This window comes from Phalaenopsis equestris, unplaced genomic scaffold (genome assembly GCF_001263595.1).
Source record: "Phalaenopsis equestris unplaced genomic scaffold, ASM126359v1 Scaffold000202, whole genome shotgun sequence".
Classification (NCBI taxonomy): Eukaryota; Viridiplantae; Streptophyta; class Magnoliopsida; order Asparagales; family Orchidaceae; genus Phalaenopsis; species Phalaenopsis equestris.
This window is the reverse complement of record NW_018164644.1, coordinates 1,157,194-1,174,211: the sequence shown is the minus strand read 5'-3', so window position 1 is coordinate 1,174,211 and position 17,018 is coordinate 1,157,194. Positions and strand designations below refer to the sequence as shown.

The 17,018-nt window shown below is 34.1% G+C and overlaps 1 protein-coding gene across 1 annotated transcript in view; it reads right to left on the bottom strand.

The window, feature by feature from the left end:
- Positions 1–2,543: 2,543 nt before the first annotated feature.
- Positions 2,544–17,018, bottom strand: part of LOC110022683 (tRNA (guanine(37)-N1)-methyltransferase 1) — a 40,150-nt gene continuing 25,675 nt past the window's right edge. The window contains 5 exon segments of the mRNA XM_020721757.1: positions 2,544–3,357; positions 3,456–3,568; positions 4,243–4,354; positions 14,754–14,896; positions 16,222–16,292. Coding sequence (XP_020577416.1) covers positions 3,196–3,357; positions 3,456–3,568; positions 4,243–4,354; positions 14,754–14,896; positions 16,222–16,292 — 601 coding nt within the window. The 3' untranslated portion in view covers positions 2,544–3,195.

Genomic DNA, 17,018 nt, shown 5'->3' with positions numbered 1-17,018 from the left:
CCGATCAACAGGAAATGTGATTGAATTGAAATATGAAATCGGGCTCATAAAAAAAGGCATCTCTCTATGGTGAGTAATTGGTCTAAATTATTTTAAATGCAGCATAAAACATTAATGTATTTGAAATTATGTGAATTTTGAACAAATTCTTGATTTACAATTTTATGTAAATTATTGTTGGTTAATCGGGGTCATAAAAAAAGGCATCTCTCTATGATGAGTAATTGGTCTAAATCATTTTAAATGCAGCATAAACCAATAATGTATTTGAAATTATGTGAATTTTGAACAATTTCTTGATTTACAATTTTATGTAAATTATTGTTGGTCGCCGCCTCTAACATTACATGTGACCCATTGTCATCCACTGTCCGCCACCAACCTCCACTGACAACCCACTACTTGCACTCACCATGCATCGTGCACCCTCATCCATTGTTAACCTCATACTTTGTATTATTTTTATTTCACTTCAAATCAAACAAAATATATTAAATTTTACATTTATTTTACATTAAGACAAACAACTCCTATGTAAGCAATCCAATCACAATACATTTCTTTTACTCCATATTATTTTTTTCAACAACCAAATAGCTCCTAAAGTTCAAAGTGAGGGTGGATCATAGAGGGATGCATGCTATTTAATTGAAGAGTACCCCATGTCATTAAAATTATCACTAATATTATGATTTAGTTTGGATAAAATTTATTTAGTATTATTATTTTCTTTTTGTTAATTTTATTTTTATAAAATAAATATATATGTCTTTAGAAATTGCCAAAACAATTTAAAATTTTTGAGTTATTTTAAAAACAAGTGGGCTACTTTTAAAATAATAAATGTGTTTTTTTTTAAAAATTAACTGAAAAGAAAAATAATCTCAAATGGTATATAGCAATATATACATTTAACAATGAGCTAGTAATGCGAATGAAAAAAATTATGATCGTTATAATACGCACATTAGAGTGCCAAACCTTGAATGATGTGGACATAACATGTGAACATATCATACTCCTAAAAGACCCTACTAGCATGAAATGGCTTCAATTGATGTCTAAGACTGTAACTGAGCAAATCTGGCTCGAAGCCTTCTCAAGGGGGTCTCGATAAAGGACTTACAAGGTAAGCTCCATAAGTAGAAAAGCCAAGCTCAAGCTAACTCGACTAACTTGCAAGCTTGTCAGCTTTTTTAAGAAAATTTAAATATAAAAGTATATTAAAATTAATGACTTTATCCATTATATATTAAAATATTTAAATTAAATTTTTTTTTTATTTATATCAAGTGATTTCTTATATTTATCTCAATATTAAAATATTTAAATTAAAAAAAAATTTTATTTATATCAAGTGATTTCTTATATTTATCTCCTAAATATAGTATATTAGTCATTTTATTATAACACCAAATTGAATTAATATTATTTTCTCTTTTACAAAACACACAAGCTCACGGCCGACTAGAAATTACAAAATAAGCTAAAAAACAAGCTCAAATACAATTAATTAATCAAACTCAAGCTCAATCAAGCTCAAACAAGGGTGTGGCTAGAGCTGTGACTCACCTCATTTAAAGCCCTGGTATACTCCATATAGAGCTAAGCGATATTCATATGCTGTCAACTTTCTAAAGTTTTTTCCATTATGACCACACTTCACTGTATGGTTGACATAATAACAAGAAGCAAAGCTTTCAAGTTCGAAAGCTTTTGCCTAATCATACCATGTGATATAATCTCTTCATTAATTTCCACTGCAATATTAAATTAATACATCATATTTCGTGTTTGGATGATCTCTGCAAAAAGAAATTTAAACGAAATGATGAAATAATAGCTCGAACAATGATCCACCAAGTCCAGACACAATAAATCAATTTTGATAGCAAAACTAATATCTTCGTTTATAAAATATTACACTCTTACAACAAGACAGCAGGATGAAAATTTTGAAAGAAAACCAAATAAAATAATAAGAGGATTTACATTCATATGACTGTATTTCATTTCGTCTAAGTTAACAATAATGATTAAGATATCATAAAAGTAGAAACCAAAAAAAAAAAAAAGAAGCTATGAGGTTAGATAATGTAAAAATATTCAAAAGAGTTGAGTGATATTTATAATGTAAATAGCTGAAAATAATAAGGCTTGGGAAATATAGTGTTGTACTGGAAACTAATTAGTTGCAGCTTAACGACAAAGGGAAATGCGTAATTGCTTGAATTCAATGACGCAGGAATGTGGGAGGGGACCAATAGACGTAGTAGTAGTGGATCAAAGCGAAGATATGACACTGAAGGAGAGAGAGGTGGGGGTGCGGTCGACGTTTACAGAGATGGAATGCTCGAAATGGAAGTGGGGACTGGGAATTCGAGGCTTTTTGCCAGACCTCTGACACCACCGCGAAAGTGACGGACCAGCAACACACAGACAGAGAAAGAGAGAGAGAGAGAGAGAGACAGAGCATCTGAAGTGAGATATAGAGATAGAGGGAGAGGAGGGGCTCGAGAGGGAGTGGTGGTTGAGAGAAGAAGATTACCTGCTTTTTGGCTGGGCAGATATGCTATGATTATGTATGGCATACTCATAAAAACCAGAGATAGGGTTAAGCAGGAAATATAGAAAAAAAGAAAGAGAAGAGGGCTATATAGACCTTGTGTCTGTGGTCTATATGGCAGTTACGAACGTCCCCGGCCCCCCTCCTGTACCAGCTTTTGCGAAGGATATTTGTGGCTTCACTGCCACCATGAATTATAGCAGCAGCAGAGCTTCAGTGTTCATCTTCGGAAACTCTTTCCTTCTATCCTCGAAAATAATAATCAAAAAAGGTCAGTAACAGGGCGTTAGAAATAGAAGATGATGAAGACAGCTCGATTGAGAGCAACCACTATCATGCTCAATAATCTTTACTACAAAACTCATTCCCAGCTTAAAATGGGTACCCACCTTTCCTGAAAGCTGGCTCAATTTTTTGAGCTTAAACCAAATTTTTATTTATTTATTTTATTGCTTTTTTTTTTAAAAAAAAAAACTTCAATATTTACTATGTAGAGGAGGGAGTTGAAAACCATCCAACAAAGAATTCTTTTATAAAAAGGACACCCAATAGTCTAACTTAACTCTCTTACGGACATCACTTGAATTGCCCTCTTTGTTCTCCATCACAACAAAAAGAGTGTTGAGGGCTTATAGCTGTTCTTCTCCTTCTCCCTCCAAACTTGGTTGTGCAAAAGCAACATTTTTAGGTAAAATAAATGATGCGCAGAGCATCCATTTTCCAGGTGCAACGAGCCTGACTCTGTCTATTTTGATGTCAACCACAGTCTCGCACAGCACCATGTTAATCCTCTGTTCATCAAAATCAGATTGATGAAAGCTGAGGTAGCAGGATATATGAAAATTAAATCAGGACGAACAAAACAATTAAATTACATTAAAAACTTAACCTCATGGAAATCAAATTCAGGATTCAAAGCCTTCGAAAATCCATAAACATGAATTCGTGGCAAACAGCAGCTATCTGCCTTAGCTCTTCTTCTGAAGATACCACGAAATGCATCTACAAAAAAGATGAATTTCCAAAATAGACGCTGAAAGAAACATATAAATCATAAGAGTTAACTCTTTAATAGGGAGATTATTAAATGCCTGCAATCTGAGCAGAGATGAAAATAACTATCGATATGCTTACTAACATAATTAAGCCCAACGTTGCCATGGGTTAATGACTAGATAAATATATTCAACAGACAACAGCAATAGCAAGCCTATACCACTAAGTGGGGTTGGTATCGTATAACTAGATAATACATTCATCTAAATAAAATAAGCTCAAAGTAAATAATACAACACATTCGGTCTCCATAAAGAACTAACGCATAGATATCATTATGTATAATAATCAGATAAGTAGAACACAGACGAAGAGCTAATCAGGATAAACAGGCAATTAGATGGCTGGTCATTCAATGGAACACACTAAGAACTAATCAGGATAAATGGGCAATAAGATGGCTGTATACTCCAATTCAGATAAATAACAAAGATTGGTTCATAGATAATTTGAATGTTAAAAAGAAATTACATGTGAACCATATTGAGTGTCTAAATAAGCGGAGTTTGAATCTCGAGACAGAAATAAAATGCCGGGCTTGCGAAATGGGAAGAATAATGTAAGAAAATTTTAGGAAAATAAACAAATAGAAAGCCATAGCATAAATGAGGAAAACAAACCAAGGAACTCTACAGCATTGTTTGGCAGATTCATGACCACTTGTGTAACGTGATAAGATCGCTGACTGGCAAATAACGTCTCTATGAATCTCCTGCCGTCCATGTTAAAAACCTGGAGAAAAACAGATATTAAAAAGAACACTACCATGAGAGTTTGAAACGGGATGGACTGAACACGGATACTTGGAACAATATAGAACCATTTATATGCCTTAGCATGCACTGGGGGATAGAATAGAACAGCATTGGAGTCACCAGATCACCATGCAAAAGATTTAATCCACATTTTTTAAGAGGTAAACAATGATCAGCAAACGTTTTAAATCCATAATGTGATAAAGCATGAGTATAACTGCACGTAAGATCTGACTAATACGGCATATGCAAAATTCACCATTCAAAGCTATGATCCTATGGAGTCTAGTCTTGTTGAAAATATTGTGATGAGCATCGTAAGCCTAGAATTTTCTAATAAAGATTCACGAAGAATGCACAAAATTATGCACAAAAGTCAAATTATTAGTTCATGGACCATTAATTTAAACAAATATTCATCTCTTTTTTTTATGAAAATTAGAAAGAACATAAAATTTGCACAAATGACGACTTTTTAATCATCAAATAGAAGTTTCACATAAATTTAGGACAATAAATCACAAATCAAAAGGAAATCAAGCATCAATCACAAATAAAGATTGTGAAAGTTAAAACCAAATCCAATCACACAAACAAACAAATAATTAAATTGTAAAAATACAATACTAAGGAAAGAAATCACGAAAACCATCCATAATGCTAGAAAGATTCACATCCAACAAATATTAGAATATCGAAAAGACAAAAAAATTAAAAGAGAAAAAAAAAACGCAAAAGAGAAATGTCATCATTAAACTGAATTTTTCCATGCCTCGGGCCTCTATTATTAATCATAACATTGGATCCAAATTTGGCGGTACATAACACTAAAATCTAACTAACAAGCACAACAGGAAAGAGAAGAAAAGAATAGAGAAAGAATTTAGAGTGAGAATTTTTTGGAATTCATTAAAATGAGTTTTTAGTCCAAAAAAATTACATTACCTGAGCTTAAGTCCTAACCACCCTCCACCCCACTTATAAGTTTGGAGTTTGACGCTACATGAAAGACTAAATATTCAGATATATTAATATGAAAAAAGCAATTGAAAATGTTGTTTGCTGTAAAATACAACAGACACAGTCCTGTTAAATTTACATTAGGTAATAATTAAACGAGAGCGTTTAACAATTGAGATCACCAACTGATTGGAGAATTCATTAGCGTGGTCAAAGGAAGCTGCCAACTTCATATAATTGGTAGGGCTGTCAAAAAAACTCGTGTTCAGCTCGTTCGTTCAGTAAAAGAGCCGAACACGAACAACTCTTTGTTCGCTCATGTTCGGCTCGTTTTAGCTCGAAATAAATATATATATATATAATAATATATTACATACATTATATATATTTATATCTAAGTTTAAAACGTAATTGCTCGTTTGGTAATGTGGTTATGCGTCTTCTTTTGCATTCATTTGATCCAGGTTCGAATCCAACACTTTACAATTATTTTTTCAGTTTAAATTTAACGAGCCAATTTAGAGCCGAACACGAACACACTGTTCACGAGCCAATTTCGAACACGAACAATTTCAAACGAGCCGAACACGAGCCAAGCTTGAGCTCGCTCAAGCTCGCCTTGTTTACAGCCCTAATAAATGGCAACTTACTGGGACAAATACTGACATTAACACTAAAGCCCTGAGCGGGTAGGCCAAAATGAACCATGAGGCGAATTTATCAAGATTTTGGCGAGTACATTATAAGCTTTGACAAGTTCATCCAGATCTTACCAAAAATCTTTTAGCCCAAACCAACTCTTCAAGATTGAGCATGCACACACAAATCTCTCAAATTTATAATCAAAATCACAAGCATCTGAACAAAAGCTTCATAACTGCAAGGAACAAAATTTATATTATGCAATATGGCAAGGATAGGTTGGATAAGGTTAAATATAACAGGCAAGTTGTAGAGTACTGAAGTCAAAGGGCAAAATCCCAAAACATTCACTAAAACCTAAATCAGAAACTAAAAAAGTAATAGAAGATTCAGCTCAAAGCCCAATTCACACCAAAAAGGCAACTGACACAGCCCAGCGCAAGAATTAAACCAACAAAATAGAGTACACAACGTATTCTCTTAGATATCACTTAGATAAGGAGACTAAACTGGGAATGGCATGACTAGATATAGAGGCTAAACAGAAATTCCCAGTGCTGAGTAAACTACAAAAAATCAGCCGTAGTAATGCATTTCCGATGAGTGATAATGCGTATCAACAAATATTTTATCAAGCATAAATCTCGATGTAATTTTTATAAGGAATCTTCCAAATATAAATTCAAGTTCATCCGGGCCCCAATTTCAGCAAAGTTTATATTCAAACTAACGGGCTCAACAAGAAGAACCAAAGGATAAAAAAATTTGGTTCAATCTGAGACAAATCAAGCCCATAGACCTTAGATCGTCAATTAAATGATCAAATAAACTCCAAATTTGACATATTTATATTCAAGTCGAGTATTGCAACAAGATGAATCCAATGAGCCTAAGATTGTTAAATTTTGATGTCATTAAGGCATTTGAATTATTAAAAAAAGTATATGATCAAGAGGATCAACATCAACCCTCCGATATGGTGGTTAGAGAAGTTATGCGTTAAACGACCAAAATGCCCATCCGTGAACTCTGTCGTCGGCAACCCATGTTTGCAACTGTTGTATTTCAAATACGATTGTTGCATCTAACACCTGTATAAAAGAGCTAGTGATAACTACCATCACCGATCATTGCCCTTCGTCCACTATCAATCACCATCGACTATCACTATCTGTTATCACCAACCAGCGGCCACCGACGCCCCTTACTTGCAATTGTTGTATTCCAAATACAATCGTCGCCTCTAACAGAAGCATTTAAACCAACAAATAATCACTAGCCTTCATAGCCACCGACCCGTGTCGACAACCGTCTATCGGCCACAAGAGATCGTCGCAGATAGTCATTGCCTGTCGTTGCCAACCACCGACCTTCGACAACCCCTGTTTGCGAATGTTGTAATCTAAATAAGACTTTTGCGGTCAACTACTGTCTTTGTAGCCACCAACTATAATATTTGTGACCAACTACTGCTATTACAGTTTCCAACTACAGTCTCGGTGACCAACTACTACTACTGCAACCACCGATTAAAGTCTTTATGGTCAATTACTGCTTCTGTAGCAACCAACTACGGTCTTTGTGGACAATTATTACTGTTACAATTTTCAACTACGGCCTCAGTGGCTAATTGTTGCTATCGCAACCATCGATTATAGCATTTAAGACCAATTAGTGACTTTGTAGTCACCAACTACGACCTTTGTGGTCAACTACTATTGTTACAATTTCCGTCTATGGCTTCTGTAGTCAACTGCCGCTATTGCAGCCAACGACTATAGCCTTTAAAGCCAACTACGGTCTTTGTGACCACTACTACTATTACAGTTTTCAATTAAGAACTCTATGACCTACTGATGTTATTGTTGTCACCGACTATAGCCTTTATAGCCAACTACTGTTTTTGTAGTAGCTAACTATTGTTGTTACAGTCAAGAACCATATTTGTTGTCGCCAAATTATGATTATTATAGCTAAATTACGATTGTACATCTGTGATTATTAGCTTTGTTATTATATTTTCTCCAATTCAATTGAAACTACATACTTACAATTATATAATAAGTTACTTTGATTGGTTTAAGCCCCATAGTTTTCCCCTTCTAGGGTTTCCATCTATAAATTTTAGTCTCTTCTGTGTGTTTATTAGATCTTCATGCAATGCTAACATATTAAATAATCACTCCATCATCATGAATTTTCTGGCATACAACAGTTTGGAGATGTCCACGGGAAACAAAGGCCCGTGAATTAAATCTACCATAGCTGTCAATTTGGGTCAACGGGTCGGGTTCGGGTCCAGCCCAAATAATAAGCATGCGAAAACTAAGACCCAAAACCGAACCAAACCTAAGTTTGACCTGCTAACCTGAACTCGACCAGAAATGTCATGCTTATTCGGGTCATGTTTAGGTTTTTCGGGTTTTATGCAAACCCGAGCCGAATAATAAATGAGTCAAATTCTTTGACCCGAACTAGACTCGAAAAATATTCGGTTCAACACTAATCATGATTTTTCTAGTCGAGTTTAAGTCATGTTGGCGTGTTGGGGTAAATTTTTTACACCCCTAAAATCGACACTTCTTAAACAATTAACGAACGTAATATAGGAGCTTCTCGTTCTAATACCCGTCATTCCAAGGCACAATCTTGACGTCCGGGACACCAAGACTGCTTTATTTCACCCAACCGGCAAAGGAACTTCCATTGCACCTCTTGAAGACTATGTATGAAAATAAGAGAAGTCTCAAAATGAGATCCTCCGACATAAGGCTCGACAACCAATGGTGGTGCATAACGAATGGCACATTTACCTCAACATTGACAAACTAAAGGTACATGGCTAGTTCCCCACGAAACACTGACGTTCCTTCCCATAAAGTTGACCTTCTGAACACTGCTAGCTCTACACATCCATCCCATGTAGTCAAGTGACAACAAACCTCCAAAACGTGTGGAGAACTTAGCTCAACATCATTTAATTCGTGAAAAATTATGACGTCTAGTGCAAGTAGAGTTCCCTCTAATGGATATAAGTCATTTCTTTGCTAAGTTGGTCTCAACCTTCAAAACAATTTCACCTTCTTGATGACTTCTAAGTAAAACACTCGTAACAATGAAGTCGCCCACTCTTCACCCACCATTCCAGGTGATGATCTTAAAGCCAGAACATCAGGCCTCCATTTCTATTTCATTGGATGAAAATTACTCTAGTGATAAAAAAGTCTCTTTAGCCATGGAAGACCAGATACTTATAATAAAGAAATCTAAAAATGAGATTTTTTAGCACTTATACGAGGTTCAACAAGTAGCATGAATGCCAACAGCTAGAGCTTAAGTACCACAAGGACAACCACTAACAAAAGATGTTCAGCTAGATAGCGTATTCTCAGCGCCCACTCCTCATACTAGACTTCCTCCTCAACCTGGTCAAGAATCTAACCTCATTAAAATTATCAGTTCCACACACCTATCCCCATCATCAACCTCCAAATCAGTTTCGGGGACTCAAGGATTTGCTAGGAATTGCGGATTGCAGAAGGGGCAGATCTAAATATGTTGCAGAAAGATCCAAATCGAAATGAATGGAAGAAACCTCTAGAACGTATGTTGGTTGAAGGCGAGCTATCGTCTATCGCTTTGTTCATTGCAATGGAAGCTCTTGCTTCACTTGGATAGGGATTTCCGGCGAGCAAGCTTTCCTCTTGCTTTGCTCGAGTACTGTGTGACTCTCCTTATCAGTCGAGTGGCCTAATAGCTCCTCTCCTTTCAGTCACATCTCGTTGCTTCGCACATTTTGTGTCCTGCTGTGGCCTGCTGAAGTTGATCTACTTCATGAAATGAACGAAAAGCGAGATGAACGTGCCTTTTCACTTCAATTAAAGTCATTACCAACTTAAAGAAGAAATTAGGAGGCCAGTTTGACAGGAACTTTTCAGCTGCTTTACAGGCTCATGTAGATAACACCCCCATTGGGAGGTAACAAATAGAAAAAGCAACAAAAATGTTATCAAATACTATTCTTGAGAGTGGTTACAACCATATTTCCACCCAAGGCCAATCTTGACCTACGCCCTAGACTCAAGAAACACAAGATTTTTGACACCTCGTTCTAGGTTAATCGGTCTCAAGGGGATTCAAGTCAACCTCTTCCAATACATGTTACAGTCTTCAAGTGGACGCTCCGACTAATATCATATGATAGGTTTAAAATCTTTAATGGATTTTATTTCAGCCTCTTCCAATACAATACGTTCGTTGAGTAAAAGCTCCAACTAATAACCTAAGATAGGTCAAACATACTTGATAGATTTTATTCGACTTTGTCAATAACATATTAACGTCGTAAAGAATCTCCGACAAGACAACCTAGTTGGGTCTAACGTTCTTGGTGGGTTTCATTCGATTTCATACATAACATGATAACGCTGAAAAAAATTTTCGACAAGACAACGTAAGACGGGTCTAACAACCTTAATAGATTTCATTTAACTTTATTCGCACAGGTTAACACCGTCTAACATTTCTCGACAAAACAACCTAATATGGGTAAAACATCCTTTTAGGATTACTCATAACTACTAATATACAAATGATCTCAAATCATTCGAATAATGTTAATAGATTATTCATGATTTTTTACATATAAATGATTATTTCTCATGGTTTCTTGCATACCTCAAATCGATCAAACATTCTTGACGGATTACTCATGGCTTCATACATACAAATAACTTCAAATCGGTCAAATATCCTTGGTGGATTACCTATAGTTTCTTACATAAAAAAGATCATTAACACTCCAACAAATAATCTCAAATAAGTCAAACAAAAATTATGAATTTTCTTCAATCTCTTCAGCACATGCCAACCATGATGTTACTCGTTTACAATTATTTAATGAATGTGTGGCCAGTCTATCACTCTTATGCAATTATCTGACTACAGCATTGTTAATTCCGATGCTTAACACTATCAATATTATTGAAGATTCAAATCTAGTATGTCGGATCATAGTATCTCCTGCTATTTTTGTTTTATCTGTACGGCCGCTAGATTTTGGTGCAACGCCAAGACATTAAATAATCACTTTACCATTGTGAATTTTCCATGCAACAAATATAAATATTGATCTTTACATCAAAGCAGTAATACTCTACTAAAAGTTGGAGACAATAAATTCACATTAATTAATTAAAGCGTTCATCTGCTTGCGCTTTTCACTAAAATTCCCGAAGCTTCCTAAGAACCAACTATTGCAATTTTGGCAAGAATAAATTCATTTTTTAGTCAACTTTTGGAATTTTGACATATGAAATGAAATTAATTCAAACGGCACAAGATTAAAACCCACCAGCATCATCCAAACAACATCAATGATGACGGCTATTTAGGTGGAGTAAATGATTCAGTAAAACATTAACAAGCCTCATATAATTGTTAAGATGAGATGGCCGTCTTCGCATCTACAAATTTTAGGCAATGGAATAATATATATTAAAAGAAAAGGCGGTCTGGAGAATACAGAGAGCACGAGAGAACAACAAATGGCTCAGAAATCCGTTCATTTGATAAATTTGTTAAGGTCCTAATAGAGATTTAAATCTTTAATGCAATTATTAGCAGAACTGTACCGTAAAATATATGAGGCAAAATCTGCAGATCATCAATATTAGCATAATCCCAAGCATTTGGGGTCTACTTGATGCATGCTTATTCTACCGAAGAATATGGTGTATAATATTAATCAGGAAAGCAATCTGAATCTGTCAAAACTAATCTGTTTCCGAATAGCTGAAAATTTGATTTCCAACAGCAGCAGTAAGTTCCGATGGTTTCAATCCACAATCATCCAACTTATGTTGAAGCCAACGAAATAAAAGAAACCGAAAAAATGATGAAATGATCCATGGACTATGTATGAGGGGAGTCATTTTACTCCCAAACTATCTAATACGTTGTTATGCCGTTTGTTAGCTTGAGGACAATTTTGTCTTTTATTAGCCTAAAGGCAATTGAGTCTTTTATTATTTATTATTCTTTAGTATAACTAGACTCTAATAGGTCTAGGATTGGGGATGCATGAGATTATTGTTGAGGCTTAGGTTTAGGATTTAAGAGAGATTTCTTACCTCTCGAATTGTAAGAATTGGGAGAAATCGTCTGCCTATCAAATTGTAAGTGCTTATGTATTAGTATTAAATTGATTGATTTATCATAATTTATGTGTCAAATCATTGCCAGTCCCTATCATATGTTCACTCTAATCACTTGACCCTCAAATCTGATCTACAATAGTTTATCGATTCTTCAAATCAAATCCAAAATAATACATAAAAAAAAGAAAATTTGCATATCATATTTTAAAAACTAAATGACAAAATTAAACTCCTTTATAGTCTATGACTAAAATATCCAAACACAAACAAGCGAGGAATCATTTTGAACTTTTATTTAACAAAAACTATCAAAGCCAAAACAGAAATAATGAAACCCTTGCTTAAATCATTGAAAATCAACCATAACTACTATACTTAAAACTTACCAAAAATATTATATTTGTAAATTAAAAATTATTTAAATTTTATGAAAAAAAGTAGTATGTTATTTTAAGATTTTTTAAACCAAAAAAATGAACAAAGATATGCACTAAAAAAAATTGGAACCTTAAAATTGCTAAAACTAACAAAAGCAAAATCACTATGATGAAAGCAAAATAAAGAAAAAGTGAGTATAAGATCTTGAACTTAATGATTTAACTGGAGTTTGTCTTATTATGTGTAGTATAGAAATAGCAAAACAAATAATACTTTTGGGATCAAGAGATTAATGGTTTAGGAAGGCGACTTTTGAGAGAATTAAAATATTGTCAAAAGGAATTTCAAGAAGAATGATTACTATAGAGAAATTTTTTAAACTCAAGAAAATTTAACAAAGCCCATCGGAACTCAATAAAATCGTCAAAAGAAGCCTAAGAACTCAAGTAGTGCTTTACCAACTAATTATTATCTCTCCCTGAAAAATTATCATTAGCTTCTGCCCATCTATTTGGGGTTAGCATAAATAATCTTAATTTTCAGTCATTCATATTAAGTGTTGTAAGAGGGTTAACCTTATTCTTTAAATCATTTTGAATAAAATTTATCCATCTATCCTTAAGTTTGCACATTTTCTTTCATCAACTAATCTAAAAAGCACGTTTCCTACCTTTTGTTGTTGTGTTCAAACCACTTAAACATGTTATATGTTGTCTTATATTTTAATAAATGTCACTCCAATATTTTCTATAATATGAGTCATTTTTTAATTTATATTTGCTAATTAATTTACAAATCCATTTTAACATTTTCATTTCTATCAAACCTAGCATGGATATCAAAAGCATTTTTAGAAGACAATATTTGAATCCATAAAATAATATTAGCCTAATCACAGCTTTGTAAAATTTACCTTTTAAAATCTATAATATCCGTTTATCACACAACTCCAAAAGCGGTTCACTAATTTAACCAATCATCCTTGACACTAAAAAGTATATCCTCATCGATATTTTTATTATTTAGTATAATAGATCAAGATTTATAAACCTATCACACCAAGGAATCACTTTATCTTCCAACACAATGAAAGTTAATTATTAAAACCAAGTCACCAAAATTGCATATTACATACTTAATCTTTGTTATAAAAATTATAATATCTCTATCTTCTGAGTATTTCCTCGATTGGTCTATTTTTACAATTATGTCAATGAAAGTTTCACTGACTAAAACAATATCATCTAAAAAGAGCAAGCATCAAGGCACCTCACTTTGAATATCATTTATAAACATCTTCATAACCAATATAAAATGGTATGAACTCAAGATTAATCCTTAATTAACCTACATTAATTAGAAACTCTAAGATCACTCTAAAATTGCTTCTAAAATTATGCAGTGGTCCATCATACAAATAATTAATAATGGCAAAATCTTTGACATGCACCCCTTTATCTTAAAATTAATTCATATGATACTCGATTATATGTCGTTTCAAAATCAATAAAAATCATAAAATCTTATCTTCATCCTTTTGACTTCACAATTTTTTTTTTTTGAATTAATAGTTACTTGAGTTGTAGATCTGCAATTATTTTATGAAATTTATGTCATTTTTTGCGTAACACATTCTATTACTCTCTCAAATTGCATGGAGCCGAGTTAATATTTCAAAGCTCAAGCAAATATATATCTATATATATATATATATATATATCTGTGTGTGTGTGTGTGTGTGTGTGTTCGCGCGCCTTCTCCTGACTCATTGGTTGCGGTTTTTAGTGTGAGTCCCTCCAGTCGGGGGTTCGATTGCACACATGTCTAGAAGGAGGGTCCGCCCCTCGTTCAGACTCGCTGATCAACCTCTCTCTCTCTCTCTCTCTCCTCTCTCTCTCTCTCTCTCTCTCTCTCTCTCTCTCTCTCTCTCTCTCTCTCTATATATATATACATTGATGTCCAAATTGAATGTGACAAATAAGAGTTGTAATACGGGCATGTACTAAAACAAGAAGGGATGATTTGCAAAATTATTATATTAGAAGAAAAATGAGTGTACCATTCATGGAAGATAAAGTAGCAAAATAAAGACTATGGTGAGCATGCAAAAATCATAAAAAAAGAAGCAATAAGATGAGTTGATCTGTAAGCATCAAATACGGAAAAAAAGTATTTTTGGATGCTTGACAATTAGCTAAAAGCCAGTCACCATGATTTATCCATTGTTAGCCGCCATACCTCAATTTTCCTATCCAACCTATTAAGAACTACATTTCTCTCAAGATACTCCACTGCATTTGGGTTCAGATCATTTGCATATACATACTTCACTTTCTTTGCAGCAGAAATAGTTAAAGGGCCAACACCAGAGAATACATCGCCTGTTAAGTAGAATAATGATAAATATAAAGTGAACGACATAATAATTGACAATAGAAAACAAGTAAAGAAAACATCAAGCCTGAAATATGTGCACAATACAAATTCAGAGATATGAAGTCGTTGCTAGATGATATATAACAGGTAGTGACAAGAGACTTCAGTACTTCTCACTGTAACCCTCGAATTAAATTTGAAGTATAGAAATACCTTAAAGTATCTCCTAATTATGGTGGGAACATAGACAAGTTATCTTTAAAAAAACTAAAATGAACTTAAATTCCTTTAACTAGAGCTCCAATTAAGGACATTTTACTTCATTTTGAAGTTGCTTTGTGATGTATTATACTATTATTATTGTGTCATAACATTGCGAGTAAGGCATAGGCTAAAGCCTCAATTTTATTTTAGATTTCAAAAATATGTAAATGGACGAACTATCAAAATTAAAATAAATTCATTGTATAAAGATTTGCTTCCACGGAGAGACTGGATTAACCCTTGAAGCACCAATGGCATCTGGATTTCCTATCCTATAAGAAGTTGAAAAAGAATAAAAAAATAAAAATGAAACATATGAAACATCCTCCAACCACAAAACAATTGCCTATGATCTGAAACAAATTTGTCTATAAACTTTTACCCACAATCATCTCATTTTAGACGCCAAACATATTAGAACAACCAGCAATGTTATCCCCCTTTTCAACCCATAAGGTAAAATCTTCTCCAAGTAATTCTTGCCTTCCCAAAGGATACACTGAATTTCAGGTTGTACAAACTTGCAATCCAAAGCTCGTTTATCATATCCAAGATCATCACCTAAAAGCATTTGAAGAAACTATATTTTCAAATTAACCTAAGGATATTATTTAACCACTTGTTTTCCTTCCTAAAATCTCACAAACTTCTTCCATCAGAAGCCTGAATATTTAGTTTCTAAAATTTGGAACTACTGCACTGTTAATTTATCATGCTAAAAAAACTGTGTCCGTTCATTGAAGCTCGTCCATAATAGTACTACTCTTTTCATGTTCTTAACCTCTTGAAGTTTTAGTGACCAACAGCATCAAATAAAAAACTAAAGCTATAAAATTTAGCATTCAAATGTACAATGCAATAGACGTGAGTCGTGACAAAAACATTTTAAGCAATCTGAGAACTAGATCAAAATAAATAGTGTCAATTTCAAATATTATTTAGGGATTAAGAAAATATCAAGTTATAGTCCACGAATACACAATTTACAAAAGAACAAGTTCCAGGATGATCACACCACCAAAAGGAGATGCAAGTGCAATCTAAACACAGATACAAAGAAACTTACAAACTATCTCAGAGCTCGCAAAGCACCTTACAAGCCTTTGTCTTTCAGTCGACAATCTAGAATTCCAATAACTGCAAGGCGATCCGCCCAAATTATCAGCTCGTATCTCAACAAATGATTATAAATAAATAAAATTTAAGAATTCAAGATAAAATTTAAGAATTCAAGAAGGTTATTTTGACAAGATTAAGTCTGAACAAAAAAAGGATCCTGCACTATACTGAAGTCTGGTAAGCGCTGACAATTCAGATGTTTGATAGACGTTCTTTTTCGGTCAACAAAAAAGTCAAGGAAAAAAAAATGTTAAGTGCCTAGTCCTCGAGGTGAGGGGATGGAAACTGCTTGTTGATCACCTCGTAAGGCTCCCATGTTGCTTCATAGTAACAGTTCTTTCTGCTTAACCAATACCTCATTTGCTCCCCCCACTCCTCGACGCACTCCTTCGATCTCTAGCGGTTCCAGAATCACTTCCAAGTCCTGTGTCAGTGTTGGTGGTAGTGTAGACAATGGTATATGATCTCCAATCGCACGTCTCAGCTGTAATGCATGGAAGACCGGATGTAGTGCGGATGATGGGGGTAACCTCAAACGGTAAGACACTGCCCCGATGCGTGTCATCACCAAGACTCAAAATATCGTGGTGACAGTTTCTCACTTCTTCTCGAGACTAATGTCTTTTGTCAGTAAAACCTCAGTTTCAAGTAGACCGTGTCACCTAGTTCAAATTGCATCTCTTTCCTGTGTCAGTTCGTCTTTTTTTTCATGGTTTGTCGAGCTCTCAGTAAATGTCCCTTAAG